A 22389-nucleotide genomic window follows, 5' to 3' on the forward strand; every position below is an offset into this window, starting at 1 on the left:
CCGTAATCGAAATCCAATGTCAGAGGCAGGAAGGTATTCAAGCAAAATCCGTTAAATCGAGTAGCAGGGTCCGGTACACAGAAAAGGAGAAACTTCCAAACATCTTCACACAAGGAACTAGACTAGTTACTGACCAAGATTGCTCAGGCACCTTCCTGGGGCAGGTAGTGCATTTAAATACTTCCTGCATCCCAGACATAGGCTGTAGTGTTGATCGAGCATGCTCGCCCGAACACCAGTTCGGCTCGAGCATCTCGATGCTTGCCACATGGCGGTATTCGACCCAATACCGCATGTGCTTGAGCGCAATGCTCGAGTCTCCTACACGCATGTTTGTTGGCTGCTACGCAGCCAATAAATGTGCTGGTAAATGCTGCCCCTTACTGTAATGCTGTATCCTGCGCTAAATACGTAGCATGCAATAGTTAGCCGCTGCAGACAGCGACATTATCTGCGTTACATCTTTTGTGTAATGTGTGCGCATCCCAAAAATATCTGTGACATCCAGTGTACTTTTTCCGTAGGCGGTGTCCGCTGCGGACAGTGACATTAGCTGCGCTACATCTTCTGTGTAATGTGTGCACATCCAGAAAATATCAGTGACATCCAGTGTACTTTTTCTGTAGACAGTGTCCGCTGCGGACAGTGACATTACCTGGGGTACATCAGTGACATTATCTGCGGTATTTCTCCGGTGTAACGATTCCACATCCCAAATGCCTGTGACATTCCCTGTAATTTTATATTTGCCACTGTTGACATCAGCGACATTATCTGTGTATTTCTCCTGTGTGACGTTTCCACATCCCAAATACCTTTTTTAATTTTTTGCACATACACTTACAAATTCTATGAAGAAGGCGAGCAGTAACGGACAGGGAAGTGGCTGTGATGCTGATGGTGCACACAGAGGCTGTGGCCCTGGGTGCATTAAAACTGTGCCTGCTGCCAGAGCACAAGAAAAACAATCATCCACGATACTTAGCTTCATGTCCCAGTTTGCAGGGCGGCGCAGGACAACGCTCTCGAAGTCAGACCACTGCGACCAGGTGGTTGTTTGGATTGCAGCAGATAATACTTCCAGTCGGTTAAGCACCACCCTGTCTTCGACCAAGTCCAGTCTCAGTAGCTAAGAGTCTGGTCAGCACAATCTTCACCCTGATCCTCCTTCCTCCCACCATGGAGAGTCTTGCCAAACAAGTGATCCCACACTCGGACATTCTGTGGAGCTCTTTTCGGCGCCATTCCTTCATTTGGGCCTCTTGACAAGCTTGCTTGAAGAGGGACATGAGATCTTGTGGCCTGATTCCCAAACTCTTGAGCATCCACAGTCACAAGAAGATGACGGTGGGGAACAGCAATTAGTGTTTTACGAGGTGGATGACGATGATGAGACACAGTTGCCAATAAGTCAACGGCTATTAGTGTCTCAAGAGGTTGACGGTGAGACACAGTTGTCAATAACTGAGGTTGTTGTTAGGTCAACAAGTCAGGAGGATGAGCAGAGTGAGGAAGTGGAAGAGGAGGTGGTGGACGATGAAGTCACTGACCCAACCTGGGAAGGTGGCAAGCCGAGCAAGGAGAGCAGTACAGAGGGGGGAATGCCACACCAAAAAGGCCGGAGTGGGCATGGATGTCTGACCTCTGTGAAGTTTTAAGAAACTTTGAGGAATCAACACAGATGGTGAGCGCGATAACGCTATTATCAGCATCACCATCCCACTTCTGTGTCTACTCAAACGCTCGCTGCTCACAATTAAGGCCAACACTTTGCTTGTGGAAGAGGTGGAAATGGGGGAAGACATTACACAGAGTGATAGCCAGACCACCCTCAGATCATCTTCTCAGCGCAAATTGTATGATGATGAGAAGGAGGAGCAGGAGAGTACCCATGGAAGTTTAATTCCATCTGTTTAGCGTGGATGAGCAGAAGAGGAGGAAGAGGATGAGGAGATTGAGAGTCATCCTCCTGATGAGGACAGCGAAGTCTTGCCTGTTGGGACTCTGGCACACAGGGCCGATCCTAGGGTCACAGGCGCCTGGGTGCAGAAATATTTCTGGCGCCCCCACGTGGGCGTGGTTATCTTACTAACTCCTCCCCTTTACAATGTTTCTATGGCAACAACTTCAGCCCCCAACTTCAGCCCCACCAATTTGCTTTGACAATAACTTAGTCAACGGCTTTGACAAGTCAAAATAAATGTTTTATTTATTGACAAATCTGTGTCAAGTGCATGTAAATCAAATAGTGCAAATAGTACAAATAGTGTACTTGGACTATAAATATGAACTGAACAATATAACATTTTTGAACAGAAAATGAGGTAGCAGAAAATCTATAATAACAGATGCAAAATATGCAAGATAGATTGATTCTGTACTTTTTACATTTTCAATAAATACAATAACTAAAGTGCAAATAACAGATTCATGCATACAATCAAGTGCAAATATCAATTAAATAAAGTTAAATAAACTTAAAGTGGCTTGCTTCCCGGCCTCCTTCTTAGCAACCAGCTATATACAGTGTGTTTAAAGAGGAAAAAAAACACAAAATGCATAAAAACTGCATGCAAAAAGGAGGGTTTAAAAACACAAAAAGCACTGCAAAACATGCCTGAAAAACACATCAAGGCAACACAGCAGCCTAGATGTAAATCTAGTCTTAGAGTGCTCTGATTAACCCCAAATAAAGTTCATCACTTCTAGTAGGTCTTTCCTAACATTTTCTTAGTCGCATCCTAGAACAAAATCCATGGTCCGCAGAGAGCTTTCAAAGCATCAGATGGATCTCATTGTTAGAAGGTATCAGTCAGGAGAAGGGTACAAAAGAATTTCCAAGGCATTAGGCTACTTTCACACTAGCGTTCGGGCGGATCCGTTCTGAACGGATCCGCTCATAATATCGCAGACGGAGGCTCCGTTCAGAACGGATCCGTCTGCATTATTTTTAGCATATAACAGCTAAGTGTGAAAATAGCCTCGTACGGATCCGTCCAGACTTTCAATGTAAAGTCAATGGGGGACGGATCCGCTTGAAGATTGAGCCACATTGTGGCATCTTCAAACGGATCCGTCCCCATTGACTTACATTGTAAGTCTGGACGGATCCGCACGGATCCGCACGCCTCCGCACGGCCAGGCGGACACCCGAACGCTGCAAGCAGCGTTCAGCTGTCCGCCTGTCCGTGCGGAGGCGAGCGGAGCGGAGGCTGAACGCCGCCAGACTGATGCAGCCTGAGCGGATCCGCTCCATTCAGACTGCATCAGGGCTGGACGGCTGCGTTCGGGTCCGCTCGTGAGCTCCTTCAAACGGAGCTCACGAGCGGACCAGCGAACGCTAGTGTGAAAGGAGCCTAAGATACACCATGGAACACAGTGAAGACAGTCATCATCAAGTGGAGAAAATATGTCACAACAGTGACATCACCAAGTACTGGACATCCCTCCAAAATTTATGAAAAGATGAGAAGAAACTGGTCAGGGAGGCTGCCAAGAGGCCTACAGCAACATTAAAGGAGCTGCAGGAATATATGGCAAGTGCTGGCTGTAAGGTGGTACATGTGACAACAATCTCCAGTATTCTTCAAATGCCTGGGCTATGGGGTAGAGTGGCACGCCTTTTCTTAAGAAAAACATCCAAGCCCAACTAAATATTGAAAACACACATCTGCAGTCTCCCAAAAAATGTTGGTACATTATCTTCTAGTTGTGAGACACTAGGAAAGGATGCATGCAGTGTGTACACATTGATTATTTAATCAAACAAAACGAACTCTTCGAGCCTTGGCAACAGCAAAATTTCTAATCACATCATCTATATCCAAGTCTTCGCAGAAGGATTTTTCAATGGATATAATGGATAAGTTGGTAAGTCTTGCCTGGGACATCGTGGAACGGAGATAATTTTTTATCAGCTTTAGTTTGGAAAATGAACGTTCCCCAGCAGCTACACTTACAGGAAGTGTCATCAATATTCTCAGTGAAACAGAAAGGTTTGGGAATGTGTTGGTCAAGTTATTCTTCACTAGATACTGCAAGATGTTGGTGACTGTCATCTTCTGGGTTAGAAAAGGTCGAATGGTGTCCAGTTCATCACAAAGATCTATTCCATTAATGTCAGAGTGGGATAACTGGCTGTCAGTTAATTTGTTTTGCAGATCCATGGAACACTTCAATATATCCTTTTTGTCCATCCCAAGTTTTGGGATTTCATATAAAAATGCAAATGTGTCACAGTGGCTCTGAAGTAATGTGAATCTCTCATTTATGGACTGGATGGATGTGTCCAAAACGGCAAAGAAAAAATTCACTTTAAAATATTGTGTAGGGTCTGCAAGAGACTCATCTTCATGTTCATAGTCAAAAATCTTCTTTTTCCGTCGAGGTCTAATTGTAAATGCATCAGGAAATTTTGCTTCACAATCAAGCTTTTCAGCTATTCCTTTGGCATCAGCTAGCGCATTCTCAAAGCCTTCATCAGACCTGTATTCCACCAAGTGCTTGATCAACTTCTCCAGTTCCTGTACACAGCCTGATAGGTTTGATGTTGTTTGCTGCATTATTTTGCTGATCACATTCACCTTTGATAATAATTCATACCAAATGACAATGGAACAGATGAATTTGAATGATTTTATTTTCGTTGCCAAGGATTGAGCTTGATGTTTAGTGTTAATGTCCCTGTTGTCATCATCTGAGATGTCATACAGTGCATCAAATACCTCAGGTAGGAAATATCGCAAGGGTTTAATTGCTGCAACTCTGCTTTCCCATCTGGTTTCGGAGAGTGGTTTTAAAGTTAGATATGTAACGTGCTCCTTGAGTACTTGCCACCGTTGGGTGGATGAGGCAAAGAACACATAAAGTTCTTGAACGATGCCAAAGAAATCTATTGTCAGGAATGAAATCTTTGCAGCGTCATTCACCACCAAGTTGAGAGTATGTGCACTGCATGGCACAAAAAAGGCTCTTGGATTGATATTGAGTATTCTTTGCTGCAAACCATTATGTTTTCCTTTCATGTTTGCGCCATTGTCATAGCCTTGGCCACGCATATTCTCAATTGCAATGTGATTGTTCTTTAGGTAGGCCAGTAAAAAGGATGTCAGTCCTTCAGATGTTGTATTGTTTACTGGACAAAAATCAAGGAAGTGTTCTCGAACTTCAATTTTTTTTGCACTTTGATCTAGAACAACAAATCGGACAACAATACTAATCTGCTCAGTGTGGCTCATATCAGGAGTACAATCCAGGATAATGGAGAAATATTTGGACTCATTTAGGCTTCGTATAATTTTTTCTCTTATTTTTGTGCCAACTATGGCAATTATCTCATTCTGAATCTTGTAACCGAGATAATGTGGCATTTGTGAATGCTGTGAAATGGAGCACTGAATTCTCTGAATATGTTCAGATATGATGGGATCAAATTTCCCTATCATTTCAACCAATTTCAGGAAGTTACCATTATTGTTTTGAAACAAACGGGCATCACAGCCACGAAGCGCCAGATTTTGTCCTGCTAAATATTGGATAATGTAGATTATTCGCTGTATGACAGAATACCAGCGTTTCTCTTCTTGTTTAATGATCTTTTGATTGATATGATCAATGGTTGTTCCCTTTTCCAGAGCTCTTGAAAGATCCATCCATTTCTTATAATTTGTGATATGGATTGTGGTTTTTTCATGTCGGCTTAAATGTCTTGTCAGATGCTGCCAATCATTAAAGCCTTGTTTTGAGGCCAAAGCCATATTGTCACTGTTGAATATCCGGCAAGCAAAACACTGGACCGAATTATTAGCTGTAGAATAGATCAACCAATTTCTTGGTATCTTCTCTCCATTATCCAGTACTCTTTGGTAGTAAGAGATAGAAAAGCTCCTGTTGGTATCATCTTTTGGAAAAGTAAAAGCCTTTTCTTGAACAGGACCAATTTTTATCAAAGTTATTCTGTGTTGGTCATCTATATTTTCAGGCCAGAAAGCAGGATCACTTGAGATTCCATGTGATGCTGTTGATGGCTCTTCAAGTTCCATTTCAGTTTCATCATCCATAAGTACAATAGACTCAGTGTCTGACTCAGAGGAAACATCAGATATATCTTCCTCTTCAATGTCAAAATGCATCTCTGCTGCTGAAACAATGTAACCTGAAGTTACATCTCCAGTTGTTATTGGCTCAGTACAACACTCGGGATCCACGGGTACCAGATCATCATCACATTCTGATTCTTCCAATTGTTTATTTTTTTCTCCTTCTCCCCTATGTGAAATGTCTATGACACTGGACCTTAACTCTTTGCTTGATGTTGATGCATCAGTGCAAAGGGAATCTTGACCACTGCTTAATGAAGACTGTGGCTGTAAGAAGCTTGTAATAGAAGAAGTAATTTTTTTCAAAGCTTCTTCCTTTCTTTTTCGGCGTTGCTTGTATTGACATCCTGATAACTTTTTTTTTTGCTAGACATCTAAGGGGAAAAGCAAATGTATACTACACTGATCAGCCACAACATTAAAACCACTGACAGGTGAAGTGAATAGCATTGATTATATTATTACAATGACACATGTCAAGGGGTGGGATATATTAGGCAACTACAATGGGGTCTAATGGATCCTGGAGGGGGGGCTCTCTAACAGAGGCCCTCTTTGTGACCTGAATTTTGATGGGCACAGTGGCTGCATTTTGACGGGCACAGTGGCTGCAGTTTGATGGGCACAATGGTTGCATTTAATGGCACACAGTAACAGTATTACTTACACACAGGGTGCAGCCAGGGAAGCCAGCCAGGTCAGGTGCAGTCAGCACCCACTTCGCAAGGCACTGCAGCAGCCAGCAGGCAGATGATCAGATCGATGGCACGCCACTCAGTCTGTCTAGCCAGACCAGGCAGAAGGCATTCAAGGCACTGGGCAGGCTCAATCAGCTCAGCTGAATCAGGCAGCAGCAGCTTTAAAATGCTCCGCTGTCCGCTCGCTCCAGTCCCTCCTCTGCCTCCTAGCTACCACGCTGTCTGAAGATGGCAGAGGTGGGTGGAGCCGAGCGGAGCTATATGATCTCCAGCCGCAGAGGCGGCGCGCCGCGGGCTCTGACGTCACGTCGTCACTGACATCCCGCTCGGCTCGCAGATTCCTCGGCGAATCGGCGGCTCGGCTTAACCCACCTCAGCCCCCAGTGCTTAAACACCCTGAAAGACCAGGCCAAGACTCCACTCCAGCCTGCCAGCGAACGATCGCCGCTGGCAGGCTGGAGAACTCTCTTACCTTCCGTTCCTGTGAGCGCGCGCGCCTGTGTGCGCGTTCACAGGAAATCTCGCGTCGCGAGAGGACGCGCCGGCGCGTCCAGGAGGAATGAATCAACCACCTCCAGGACGCGTCTGTGCGTACAGCAACAGCCAGGGCCGGACTGGGACAAAAAATAGGCCCGGGCATTTTTGACTGAGCAGCCCAATCACATGACCCCCAACAGGCCCCACCCCCTTGCAGTCTAGGGGCGGAGCCAAACCCGGAAGCACAATTGAGGGGCAGGGCCAGCCACCAGTAAGATAGGAAGGCTTCAGCCAACACACAAGCTTTGCAACAATATAGGAAGCTACAGAAAAGTCTTATAATATCCTCAGTGGATCTCAACCTCCCAATCCTCCACACCCTGTACAGGTCAGTGCCCCCGAAATTGCACTCACAGTTCTCCAGCAACTCTGGCAAATACCACCTATTCCGTACAGGGTGGGTTTACATCTGCGTTATGCCATTCCGTTATAGGTTCCGTTTCAAACGGAATATAACGGAATGGCCAGATGGAATGCAAAACGGAAACCTTTAAGGGTCCATTCACACGTCCGTTGTTTCTTTCCTGATCTGTTCCGTTTTTTGCGGAACAGATCTGGACCAGTTCTGTACCCATTCATTTTCAATGGGTCCTGAAAAAAAATCTGAAATTGAGCTGTCCGATTTTTTTCAGGACCCATTGAAAATGAATGGGTCCAGATCTGTTCCGCAAAAAACGTAACAGATCAGGAAAGAAACAACGGACGTGTGAATGGACCCTAAGAGGCATTCCGTTTTGCTCTGTCCTAATAGAAGTTTATGAGAAAGCATAACGGATCAGTCTGGGTCCCCTTATGCAAGACGGACTTTGTTTTCAGTCTTGCATAACAGGAACCAGATGGATCAGTTTTGATTCCCATAGACTTTTAAGAGGACGGAGAGCAAACGGAAAGCCTCTTGCGGAGTCTGCACTGTACGAGAGAGAGATAGCAGTGGCTGTGAAGGGAAAAGTACCAGAGCACAATGACAGCCCCAGAGCCTCTCTGCTGCCTGACCAACCGTACGCTGCCACAGCGCCAGCCCAGCCTGCAGGACATCAGAGAGGCCTGGGGTCCACATTATAGCACCACTACATTTACTTATTATCAAAAAGCATCATACATAACCAAGCAAAAGCCAGAATATAATAAAAGACAAAAACATTAAACTACATTTATAATAAAACAATTTACTTACAAAAGAAGCGATTCAGTCGTCTGCTGTACCGTCCTCTGCTTGCTTCCACTGATTATGTGCCCTCCTTTCTGTCTCTCCTCAGTGCGCAGGCGCACTGTTATGGGGGATCTGTGGATGACAGTATGACACACTGTTATGGGGGATCTGTGGATGACAGTATGACGCACTGTTATGGGGGATCTGTGGATGACAGTATGACGCACTGTTATGGGGGATCTGTGGATGACAGTATGACGCACTGTTATGGGGGATCTGTGGATGACACACTGTTATGGGGGATCTGTGGATGACGCACTGTTATGGGGGATCTGTGGATGACAGTATGACGCACTGTTATGGGGGATCTGTGGATGACAGTATGACACACTGTTATGGGGGATCTGTGGATGACAGTATGACGCACTGTTATGGGGGATCTGTGGATGACAGTATGACGCACTGTTATGGGGGATCTGTGGATGACAGTATGACGCACTGTTATGGGGGATCTGTGGATGACACACTGTTATGGGGGATCTGTGGATGACGCACTGTTATGGGGGATCTGTGGATGACAGTATGACGCACTGTTATGGGGGATCTGTGGATGACAGTATGACGCACTGTTATGGGGGATCTGTGGATGACACACTGTTATGGGGGATCTGTGGATGATGCACTGTTATGGGGGATCTGTGGATGACAGTATGACGCACTGTTATGGGGGATCTGTGGATGACAGTATGACGCACTGTTATGGGGGATCTGTGGATGACAGTATGACGCACTGTTATGGGGGATCTGTGGATGACGCACTGTTATGGGGGATCTGTGTATGACGCACTGTTAGGGGGCATCTGTGGATGACGCACTGTTATGGGGGATCTGTGGATGACACACTGTTATGGGCATCAGTGGATGACGCACTGTTATGGGGGATCTGTGTATGACGCACTGTTAGGGGGCATCTGTGGATGACGCACTGTTATGGGGGATCTGTGGATGACACACTGTTATGGGCATCAGTGGATTACACACGGTTATGGGGGCATCTGTGGATGACACTGTTATGGAACTTATGGGGACATCTGTGGGTGACACACTGTTATGGGGCATCTGTGGATGACACTGTTATAGGTGGCCGGGGGGATCTGTGGATGACACACATATATGGCAGGCAGCGCAAGCATCTTGTGCTATATAAATGTGTCATCATCCACATATCACTTCTCCTCCCCCCCCCCCCCCATAACAGTGTCCCACCCTATTGTAAGACGTCCGTTCCTTTATGTAAGTGAGCTATTGAGCTTGTAAATAAACTTGTGCAAAGTATATGAGTAGTTAGTAACTACTCATATAGTTTGCAGTTTGCACAAGTTTATTTACAAGCTCAATAGCTCACTTAGGGCTCTTTCACACCTGCGTTATAGTCTTCCGGCATAGAGTTCCGTCGTCGGGGCTCTATGCCGGAAGAATACTGATCAGGATTTTCCTAATGCATTCTGAATGGACAGTCCGTCCTTCAGGATGCATCAGGATGTCTTCCGTTCCGGAACGGAACGTTTTTTGGCCGCAGCAAATAGCGCAGCATGCTGCTCTTTTTGCTCCGGCCAAAAATCCGGAACACTTGCCGCAAGGCCGGATCCGGAATGAATGCCCATTGAAAGGCATTGATCCGGATCCGGCCTTAAGCTAAACGTCGTTTCGGCGCATTGCCGGATGCGACGTTTAGCTTTTTCTCAATGGTTACCATGGCTGCCGGGACGCTAAAGTCCTGGCAGCCATGGTAAAGTGTAGTGGGGAGCGGGGAGCAGCATACTTACCGTCCGTGCGGCTCCCGGGGGCGCTCCAGAGTGACGTCAGGGCGCCCCAAGCGCATGGATCACGTGATCGCATGTACACGTCATCCGTGCGCCTGGGGCGCTCTGACGTCATTCTGGAGCGCCCCGGGAGCCGCACGGATGGTAAGTATTCCGCTCCCCCGCTCCCCACTACTACTATGGCAACCAGGACTTTAATAGCGTCCTGGGTGCCATAGTAACACTGAAAGCATTTTGAAGACGGATCCGTCTTCAAATGCTTTCAGTACACTTGCGTTTTTCCGGATCCGGCGTGTAATTCCGGCAAGTGGAGTACACGCCGGATCCGGACAACGCAAGTGTGAAAGAGGCCTTACATAAGTTACTAGTCAGGAGGACTCCAAATGTATTTTCTCACAGCACAACTTAGTACAAGCCAGTTGGCACTACTAGGGCGCAGGGGCGGGCACTGGCAGGCAGAAGCTGGTGGCGTGACTGGCGTGGCACTGGGCTGGCAGTGCTTCAGTCCCGCTCTTCAATATTCAAAATTGGCGGCCGGCGGCAGCGTAACTGTAACGTGACGTGACGTCACTCACTACGTTACGTCGCAGTGAGCGACGTTACGCTGCCGGCCGCCGGAAGATGGGAGGCAGTCAGGCAGAGCACGGAGGCGGAGCACAGGAGGCGGACTACAGGAGGCGGACTACAGGAGGCGGTCTACAGGAGGCGGTCTACAGGAGGCGGTCTCAGTCTCACACGTGAGTCACGTCAGTATATGTGTGTGTCTGTGTCTGTTCTTTGTGTCACAGTGGGCTGGCAGGAGGCGGAGCGGAGCAGTCACAGACAGTGACAGGGGTGTGAATTGATAGGCGGCCAGGCCATACCCGGCCGGCCGGCGGCCGGCAGTCACGGACTCGTCACTGTCACGGCACACCCCGCCCCGGCCCCACTCGAACCCTGAGGCTGAGGAGGCCCGGCCCACCGGGCGGTCCGGAGGTGGTTAAAAAAAAAAAAAAAGTAAAAAAAAAAAAAAGTCTAAAAAAAAAAAAGTCCCGGCGGCTCGCTCGGCGCCTTTCGGGTGACAGCGCTGGGGTGCGGGGCACCCACTGCACCCCGTGTAGGATCGGCCCTGCTGGCACACATGCCTGACTTTATGTTAGGCTGCCTTTCTCGTGACCCACGCATTTTAAGCATTTTGGACAACACTGATTACTGGTTATTCACCCTTCTCAACCCCCGCTACAAAGAGACCTTCTCATCTCTCATTCCCCCCTGGTGGAGAGGATGAGCAAAATGGTGCAATACCAGAAGGTCCTTGTGGAAAAATTGCTAAAAAAAATTCCAGCTGACAATGCTGGTGGCAGAGTACATAGTTCCTTGGGCAAATGATGAGGGGAGACGAGGGGAACACACAGCAGTTCCAAGCAACACTCTCCTAAGTCTGGGACAGTTTCATGACACCTTGCCAGCACCCTCACCCTGATGTGCGGCCTAGTGTCACAAGGAGGGAAAATTTTTGTAAGATGGTGAAGGAGTACATAGCAGACAGTGTCAGCGTCCTCTATGATCCCTCTGTGCCTTACAACTACTGGGTGTCCAAGCTGGACATGTGGCATTAACTGCACCTCTATGCCTTGAAGGTGCTGGCCTGCACAGCCACCAGCGTTTTGTCAGACCGGGTACGGGTATTTAGTGCTGCTGGTGGCATAATAACTGATAAGCGCATGCGCCTGTCAACTGAAAATGCTGACAGGTTGACTCTTATAAAACTGAACAAGGCCTGGATTGTCCCTGACTTCTCTACTCCACCAGAGGAAAGCGGCGGAACATAAAGGCACTTTAAATGTGTTTTTTTGTAATGTACTTAATACACTATATTCCCATGCACCCCTTCCACCACAAAAAAAGGGTATATGGTTCAATCTTCCTTTTCTCGTCCACCTCCTCCTCCTCTTCCATCATATCAACATGCTGACTTAATAGGATGGAAGAAAACCCTCAGGCTGCTACCAGACCCACCCCATTTACCCACCAATAACACACTGAGACTAGTTTTCTTGGTGAAATGGCCATAGCAGCCAATTTATTAATCCAACAAATTTTAACATCTTTAATAATAATTTAATAATAATAATAATAAGCACTTAAACACATATAATAAAGTGCCATAACATTCCAATCTAACATCGCATTGTGGAAGGATCCTAGAAGGCAACCCAAGCTAGCTGCGTTCTTTACTCAACACCTCAACTTGGATTGCCACCTTACCCTTGTAATTGCCACCTTTAAACGCAAACAGGAAACCCCAGGCTTCAGCTTACCAAACCACATGAGATGCATGCTCAAACGTGTCATGCACCTCTTAAACATTGTATTGCCCTCCAGGATCCCCCCCATTAACCTGCTATCAACGACCATAGGTGACACCTCACCTATGGACGTACTGCCAAACTAAAATGCACCCTGTCTGCTTGCAAGAATTGAGCCGACGCCGCCTCCAACTCCCTATGACGCACCACAAAACCCCCTTGATGATGTACAAAACGCCCCACTTCCTTATTCAACTTTGCCCGAGCTTTATTGATACAGTCCACTGACCTTGCAAATCTCCACAAACGTCTCGCGACCACTTCTGACTAAATGACCAACAATACCGGAAACTCCGATAACAACCGAAGTACAGTGCCTTGCAAAAGTATTCACCCCCCTTGACTTTTTTCATATTTTTGTGTCTCACAACCTGGAATTAACATGGATTGTTTGAGGATTTGCATCATTTAATTTACAGAACATTAGTGGCGTCGCTAGAGGGGGGCGAGGGGGGGCAATTGCCCCCCCTATGTTGTTCCTTGCCCCCCCAGGTGCCCCCCCGCTGATTCCCCCGAGTGAATACTAATGAGCGCTTCCATTAAGGAAGCGCTCATTAGTACAGAAGGACCAGGAAGTGGTGAACGCTCTGTACTCACCACTTCCTGGTCCTCGGCTGTCGGCTGTGCAGGGCTGCGCACAGCGTGAGGTCGCTCTGTGACCTCACGCTGTGCGCGCCAGTTTAGAGCACGCACAGTCGACTGAGGAGGGAGAAAATGGCAGGCGGCGTCCGTCCAGGAGCAGGAGAGGTAAGTGTTTTTTTTTTTTTAATTTTATAAAAAATGTGGCTGCTGGGGGCTAATAGGAGGCATATGCGGCTAATAGGAGGCATATGGGGCTAATTGGAAGCATATTTGGGGGCTAATTGGAGGCATATTTGGGGGCTAATTGGAGATGTATGGGGGCATTTGGAGGCATATTTGGGGGCTAATTGGAGGCATATTTGGGGGCTAATAGGAGGCATATGGGGCTAATAGGAGGCATATGGGGCTAATAGGAGGCATATGGGGCTAATTGGAGGCATATTTGGGGGCTAATAGGAGGCATATGGGGCTAATAGGAGGCATATGCGGCTAATAGGAGGCATATGGGGCTAATTGGAAGCATATTTGGGGGCTAATTGGAGGCATATTTGGGGGCTAATTGGAGATGTATGGGGGCATTTGGAGGCATATTTGGGGGCTAATTGGAGGCATATTTGGGGGCTAATAGGAGGCATATGGGGCTAATAGGAGGCATATGGGGCTAATAGGAGGCATATGGGGCTAATTGGAGGCATATGGGGCTAATTGGAGGCATATGGGGGCTAATAGGCATATGGGGCTAATAGGCATATGGGGCTAATAGGAGGCATATGGGGGCTAATTGGAGGCATATGGGGGCTAATTGGAGGCATATGGGGGCTAATTGGAGGCATATGGGGTCTATGGGGCTAATTGGAGGCATATGGGGTTAATTTGAGGCATATGGGGGCTAATTGGGGGCTAATAGGAGGCATATGGGGGCTAATTGGAGGCATATGGGGGCTAATTGGAGGCATATGGGGTCTATGGGGCTAATAGAAGGCATATGGGGGCTAATAGGAGGCATATGGGGGCTAATAGGAGGCATATGGGGGCTAATTGGAGGCATATAGGGGCTAATTGGGGGCTAATAGGAGGCATATGGGGGCTAATTGGAGGCATATGGGGGCTAATTGGAGGCATATGGGGGCTAATTGGAGGCATATGGGGGCTAATTGGAGGCATATGGGGTCTATGGGGCTAATTGGAGGCATATGGGGTTAATTGGAGGCATATGGGGGCTAATTGGGGGCTAATAGGAGGCATATGGGGGCTAATAGGAGGCATATGGGGGCTAATAGGAGGCATATGGGGGCTAATTGAAGGCATATGGGGGCTAATTGGAGGCATATGGAGCTAATTGGAGGCATATGGGGGCTAATAAGAGGCATAATGGGGGCTAATTAGAGGCATAATGGGGGCCAATGGGGCTAATAAGAAGAATAATGGGGGCTAATGAGGCATAAGGGCTTATATGGGAGTGATGAGAGGCATAATGAGGGCTAATGAGAGGCATAAGTGTCATCCACAGATCCCCCATAACAGTGTGTCTTCCACAGATCCACCATAACAGTGCGCCTGTGCACTGACGAGAGACAGAAAGAAGGGGAAAGAATCCGTGGAAGCAAGCAGAGGACAGCACAGCAGACGACTGAATAGCTTCTTTTGTAAGTAAATTGTTTTATTATAACTGTATCCCTGCAGACCGCAACTCTCTCGTATTTTGTAATCTTATTTTGTTTTTGCCCCCCCATTTTTGACTGTGGTATCTTTGTGCCCCCCCTATATATTGTTCCTAGAGTCGCCACTGCAGAACATGCCCACAACTTTGAAGATGTTTTTTTTTTTATTGTGAAGCATACAACAAATAGGATAAAATAACAGAAAAAGTCAATGTGCATAACTATTCACCCACCTAAATTCAATACTTTGTAGAGCCACCTTTTGCGGCAATCACAGCTCCAAGTCGCTTTGGATAAGTATTTTTTCCTATTCCTCCTTGCAAAACTGCTCCAGCTTCTTCAAGTTGGATGGTTTGCACTTGTGAACAGCAATCTTTAAGTCTGACCACAGATTTTCTATTGGATTGAGATCTGGGCTTTGACTAGGCCATTCCAATACATTTACATGTTTCCCCTTAAACCACTCATGTGTTGCTTTAAGCAGTGTGTTTGGGGTCATTGTCCTGCTGGAAGGTGAACCTCCGCCCTAGCCTCAATTCACGAGTGGTACAGGTTTTGCTCAAGAACATCCCTGTATTTAGCACCATTTTTCCCTCAACTCTGACTAGTTTCCCAGTCCCAGCTGCTGGTATTCTTTGGGTGATGTGTTGTGTTGGGTTTGCACCAGACATAACGTTTTCTTTGATGGCCGAAAAGTTCAATTTTAGTTTCATCAGTCCACAGCACCTTCCTCCATACATTTTGGTGGTCTCCCACATGCTTTTTTGTAAACTCACAACATGCCTTTTCGTTTTTAGCTGAAAGTAATGGCTTTTTTTCTGGCCACTCTGCCATAAAGCCCAATTCTATGGAGCGTACAGCTTATTGTCGTCCTATGTACATATGCTCCAGTTTCTGCTGTGGAACTCTGCAGCTCCTCAGGGTTACCTTAGGTCTCTGTGCTGCCTCTCGGATATTTTTTTATAACCTAACCCTGACTTCTCAACAACATTGTCCCTTACTTGTTTGGAGAGTTCCTTGGTCTTCATGGCAGTGTTTGGTTAATGATGCCTCTTGTTTAGGTGTTGCAGCCATTGGGGCCTTTCAAAAAAGGTGTGTATATGTAATGACAGATCATGTGACACTTAGAGTGCACACAGGTGGACATAATTTCACTAGTTATGTGACTATTGTGTTCTGGTCCATCACATAAAATTCACATTAACAAAACATTGAACTTAAGTCTGTAATAAAGCAAAATACGAAAAAATTCAAGGGGGGTGAATACCTTTGCAAGGCACTGTATATCCAATTTGATATCGCGTATCACATCATTAGATCGGCACACCCCTAAATAGTTACCACCTACATGCAACACTAAAATGTCGGGTGGCCGATCCAAAGAAGCATACACATGCAACTCAGGTAACACTCATCCCCACAAAATACCCCGCAAACCTATCCACCAAACTTGCAACCCGTCCTGCTGAAAACCTAATTGTAGTCCATTCCATCACACTTTGGCTCGCAAAGCCCCCCAGTAAACATAGGAATGTCTGAATATCCACGCCAAACAGGATGCAGACCCTGAAAACAAACAAAACAATCTTGGCCTCAACATGCACCGACAACAACCTAAGAACAGAGAGGGTAGGAACAAAAAACTCTCCCCAGTACACTCACAACATAGGACGAATATAAGAGCGAAAAGCACGCCAATTCCCAACAGTCAATACGCTTAATTGCTTCCCCTCCTAAACCTCACCTGGTCGCCTCCGTTGCAGCACCTATCTAGAACGAATGTGATGCAAGCTCATTTGCAGGTAAACCCCTGCTTCCAAACACTTCCTAAAAACTGCAACAAAACTGAAAGTGAGACAAAATAGAACCGTCCTGATGTACCAACAAGGAAGCCGTGTCGTCTGAACAAAGACACAAAAATTCTTCTAGACACCGAACTGGATAAAGTACTGACCCTAACAACGGGCGCATCAAAAGACATACACCTCTGCCCACTTGATCAGTTTTCGACCTACATAACACACACTGCAAACCATCCTCACAAAAACGAACATCCTCCCACAGCAAACCCCCACCCTGCACCCGACTGCATGCCACTAATTCAGAAACCCGAAAAGCTCCAAAGAGGGCTAACGAAAATGCAGCTCTAAACAAGCACACGTCATACCAAGATGCACACACAACCACGGCTTGTTCCCACAACTTCTGCAACACAAAAAAAGAAACTGGACGCCGAGTGTCCTTTCGTATTAAACTACGACAATAACCCTTCAAAGCCTGCTGAACAAAATAACTTTTGGACATGTCAACCAAACCGCGAAGGCGCAACCAAAAAGCCACAGCCGCTACCATTTTTGGTGCAACTGAAAAAGACACACCTGAACTGAAAGACATCCCCACAAAATAAACCAATAAAGTCAAAAAAATCCTCCACAGAAGTAAAACCCTCTACTTGATTCACCAAACGTTACAAACCACACAGAAGAGTAAGCCGACCATGTACTGCTACTCACAGACCGCCTAATCAAATCTGAGGAGACCCCAAGGCCATGCTCCAGAGCCACTGAGGACAGGGCAACTCCTGGACATCTGTTCCCAGCACCAGTCCGCGAAAACAATCCCACTGGAAACGAGAAAGGAAGTCATCAATTAAGTTATCCACGCCCGGAAAATGTACAGCCACAAAACAAGCATTCAACTTCAGACCATTAAGAACCAAATGCCAAAGCAAACGCAATACCAGGGGTGAACTAGCAGACTGTCTATTAATCGCTTGAACTACACCCATGTTATCGCAGCAAAAATGCTTATTCCTCAACCAATCCCCCCACAACTCCATTGCCAAAACAATAGGTAACAGCTCTAACAATGTTAATTACCAAGAAAACCAGACTATCTCTACTCTTCAGGCCATGCATCTGCACTCCACTGCCCTTGACAAAAGACGCCGTAACCGCAAGAACCTGACACATCTGTCAACAACTCCAAATCCACGCTAGTAATTGGCGCCTCCATCCACACTGATTGACCATTATATCCACAAAGAAAACGCTCCCAAATTTCCAAATCCGCTCTCTCTTCAGCCTCAAATAATGAAATGGAGCCACCACACCAGCTGTGGCCATGGCCAAATGTCGACAAAACACCCGCCCCATCGGCAAAATCCGGCAAGTAAAATCCAATCTTCCCAAAACAGATTGCACACGCTGGAGCTGCTCTTTCTTAGCCTTGCACAGAAAAACCACCTCACTACACAAATCCACCACCTTGTCTTCCGGCAACCTGCATTGCATTGCCACACTATCTACACTCACCTAAAGAATTACAAACCGGATTCCAAAAAAGTTGGGACACTAAACTAATTGTGAATAAAAACTGAATGCAATTATGTGGAGATGGCAAATGTCAATATTTTATTTGTAATAGAACGTAGATGACAGATCAAACGTTTAATCCGAGTAAATGTATCATTTTCAAGGAAAAATACGTTGATTCAAATTTTCACGGTGTCAACAAATCCCCAAAAAGTTGGGACAAGTAGCAATAAGAGGCTGGAAAAAATAAATATGAGCATAACGAAGAGCTGGAAGACCAAATAACACTAATTAGGCCAATTGGCAACATGATTGGGTATAAAAAGAGCTTCTCAGAGTGGCAGTGTCTCTCAGAAGCCAAGATGGGTAGAGGATCACCAATTCCCACAATGTTGCGCAGAAAGATAGTGGAGCAATATTAGAAAGGTGTTACCCAGCGAAAAATTGCAAAGACTTTGCATCTATCATCATCAACTGTGCATAACATCATCCGAAAATTCAGAGAATCTGGAACAATCTCTGTGCGTAAGGGTCAAGGCCGTAAAACCATACTGGATGCCCGTGATCTCCGGGCCCTTAAACAACACTGCACCACAAACAGGAATGCTACTGTAAAGGAAATCACAGAATGGGCTCAGGAATACTTCCAGAAACCATTGTCGGTGAACACAATCCACCGTGCCATCCGCCGTTGCCAGCTGAAACTCTACAGTGCAAAGAAGAAGCCATTTCTAAGCAAGATCCACAAACTCAGGCGTTTTCACTGGGCCAGGGATCATTTAAAATGGAGTGTGGCAAAATGGAAGACTGTTCTGTGGTCAGACGAGTCACGATTTGAAGTTCTTTTTGAAAATCTGGGACGCCATGTCATCCGGACCAAAGAGGACAAGGACAACCCAAGTTGCTATCAACGCTCAGTTCAGAAGCCTGCATCTCTGATGGTATGGGGTTGCATGAGTGCGTGTGGCATGGGCAGCTTGCATGTCTGGAAAGGCACCATCAATGCAGAAAAATATATTCAGGTTCTAGAACAACATATGCTCCCATCCAGACGTCATCTCTTTCAGGGAAGACCCTGCATTTTTCGACAATGCCAGACCACATCCTGCATCAATCACAACATCATGGCTGCGTAGGAGAAGGATCCGGGTACTGAAAAGGCCAGTCTGCAGTCCAGATCTTTCATCTATAGAGAACATTTGGCGCATCATAAAGAGGAAGGTGCAACAAAGAAGGCCCAAGACGATTGAACAGTTAGAGGCCTGTATTAGACAAGAATGGGAGAGCATTCCTATTTCTAAACTTGAGAAATTGGTCTCCTTGGTCCCCAGACGTCTGTTGAGTGTTGTAAGAAGAAGAGGAGATGCCACACAGTGGTGAAAATGGCCTTGTCCCAACTTTTTGGGGATTTGTTGACACCATGAAATTCTGATTCAACATATTTTTCCCTTAAAATGGTACATTTTCTCAGTTTAAACTTTTGTTCTGTGATTTATGTTCTATTCTGAATAAAATATTAGAAGTTGGCACCTCCACATCATTGCATTAAGTTTTTATTCACGATTTGTATAGTGTCCCAACTTTTTTGGAATCCGATTTGTATTAGGAACACCATACTAATACGGTGTTGGACCCCCTTTTGCCTTCAGAACTGCCTTAATTCTACGTGGCATTGATTTAACAAGGTGCTGATAGCATTCTTTAGAAATGTTGGCCCATATTGATAGGATAGCATCTTGCAGTTGATGGAGATTTGAGGGATGCACATCCAGGGCACGAAGCTCTCGTTCCACCACATCCCAAAGATGCTCTATTGGGTTGAGATCTAGTGACTGTGGGGGCCATTTTAGTACAGTGAACTCATTGTCATGTTCAAAAAACCAATTTGAAATGATTCGAGCTATGTGACATGGTGCATTATCCTGCTGGAAGTAGCCATCAGAAGGTCATGAAGGGATGGTCATGGTCAGAAACAATGCTCAGGTAGCCCGTGGCATTTAAACGATGGCCAATTGGCACTAAGGGGCCTAAAGTGTGCCCAGAAAACATCCCCCACAGCATTACACCACCACCACCAGCCTGCACAGTGGTAACAAAGCATGATGGATACATGTTCTCATTCTGTTTACGCAAAATTCGGACTCTACCATTTGAATGTCTCAACAGAAATTGAGACTCATCAGACCAGGCAACATTTTTCCAGTCTTCAACAGTCCAATTTTGGTGAGCTTGTGCAAATTGTAGCCTCTTTTTCCTATTTGTAGTGGAGAGGAGTGGTACCCGGTGGGGTCTTCTGCTGTTGTAGCCCACCTTTCTTTCCCATTCTGACATTCAGTTTGGAGTTCAGGAGATTGTCTTGACCGGGATCACAACCCTACATGCATTTAAGCAACTGCCATCTGATTGGTTGACTAGATAATCGCATTAATGAGAAATAGAACAGGTGTTCCAAATAATTATTTAGGTGAGTGTATCTCTATTTCCAAAAACAGATGTGGCAGGTCCCTCTGTCTTTTCGGGAGCCAATGGCACTCAAAACCTCGCCACCACCCGTTCCATAGTGCGCAACAAAACAGAACACACCCGAGACCCCGCCGGCCATAAAAATAGAAAATCGTCAAGGTAGTGCAGCACCATATTCCAACCCGCCTCCTTTTTCACCACCCACTCCAAGAAGGAACTAAACGTCTCAAACAAAGAGCACGAAATTGCGCAACCCATCGGTAATCAACAGTCAATGTAAAATTGACCATCCCAGTTAAAACCCATCCCAGTTATAAAGTAAGTGAATACTATCTGAATTGGCAGTGAACGGAACGCTGCCTCAATATCGGTTTTTGCCAACAATGCTCCCTGCCCGAAACGACGCACCACCGAACCGCCACATCAAATGGCGTATACGAAACCGAACATAACTCATCATCTATGCCAAAATTTATTCGGCTCCTTCTTTTGCACCAACCCCAATGGCGAAAACCACAAATCCGGCAAAGGACACTCTGTAAAGGGGCCCGCTATCTGACCTGCATCCACCTCCTTAGCATTCTTTTCCAAAACCACCACAGGACATCGCAATGCAGAAGACAAGTTCCGGGGTGCAACCCCAGACCCAATCGCACTACAAGCGATTCTTAAAACCTTCCTTAAAACGAAATAACAATAACTCAGCCGCCTCCCTATTTAGATATCTCTTTAAATAAGGCACCATCTTGTCCACCCTGACCAGAGTCACCCCTCTTCTGCACAGCCTCATGTCCCTTCCGTTTTCCCCGCTTAAAACAACGCGACAAGCTACGGGCACCTAAACAAACGGAGCACTGTCTGTAACGGCAATCGGAAAGGAACTTACAGTATTCTTCATTGCATTGCCAACAACAACCCTTTCTGTTCCCGGTAGTTGAATCCACTGCCGAGGAACCCCCGGCCGCTCCCTGAAGGGGCTGATGACCCCCTTTTGGTGCTGCCATCAGGCCACTAGGCCTAACCGCCTTCCTCTGATGAAACTGCTCATCATATCTAAGCCACGCAGCCCCCCAAACACCCGATAAGCCTCACCTATGGCATTCATATAGCAAAAAATGGACAAACAGTGCTCCGTGGCCTTTTTACCTACTACGCTCACCAAAATTGCAAATACCTGCAGCCAATTCATAAAAGAATGCAGAATCAGCCTATACCGCCTCTTCTCCTCTTCCTCCTTCTTACTCTCATCAGGCTTCAACCTATCTAAATGAAACTTCTCTAACGGAAACAACGGACATATCTCCACATATTCGTCCTTCCAAATATTCTCCCTAACCTTAGGCTTCAAGTGGGCCCCCATTGGCCCCTCAAAACACACGTATACCTCGCCCTTTGTCGAGTCCGCAAGACTAACCTCCTCCACAGCTTTTCCTTTACTACCACCGCTAACTTCCACTTCGGCCGCCGTTAAACCAGCTGCATCCACAACAGCCTCCACAGGGCTCTCTATGCCTACTGTAGAAACCCTCTCCCTTACACCCACCACCGGTGCAGGAGCCCATACTGGCGCTAACTCGACATCCGCTCACCTGGCCGTCCATGGGAGGTACTCCCAGCAGCCACAGACGGCACCGTAGATCCTCTCAGCGACACCACAGCAGGCGGTCCAGAAGTAGAGGGACTGGCACTGTCAATAAGCGAATCCTCCGCCCGTC

At 46.5% G+C, this 22389-nt stretch overlaps 1 protein-coding gene across 1 annotated transcript; it reads right to left on the reverse strand.

Moving 5' to 3' along the window:
- Positions 1 to 3761: 3761 nt before the first annotated feature.
- On the reverse strand, positions 3762 to 6131 carry LOC122925684 (zinc finger MYM-type protein 1-like). Its single transcript, XM_044277030.1, has one exon. It carries the CDS (start codon positions 6129 to 6131, stop codon positions 3762 to 3764), a length of 2370 nt encoding a protein of 789 aa, XP_044132965.1.
- Between the last annotated feature and the right edge of the window lie 16258 nt (positions 6132 to 22389).

Source organism: Bufo gargarizans, chromosome 2 (genome assembly GCF_014858855.1).
Source record: "Bufo gargarizans isolate SCDJY-AF-19 chromosome 2, ASM1485885v1, whole genome shotgun sequence".
Lineage (NCBI taxonomy): Eukaryota > Metazoa > Chordata > Amphibia > Anura > Bufonidae > Bufo > Bufo gargarizans.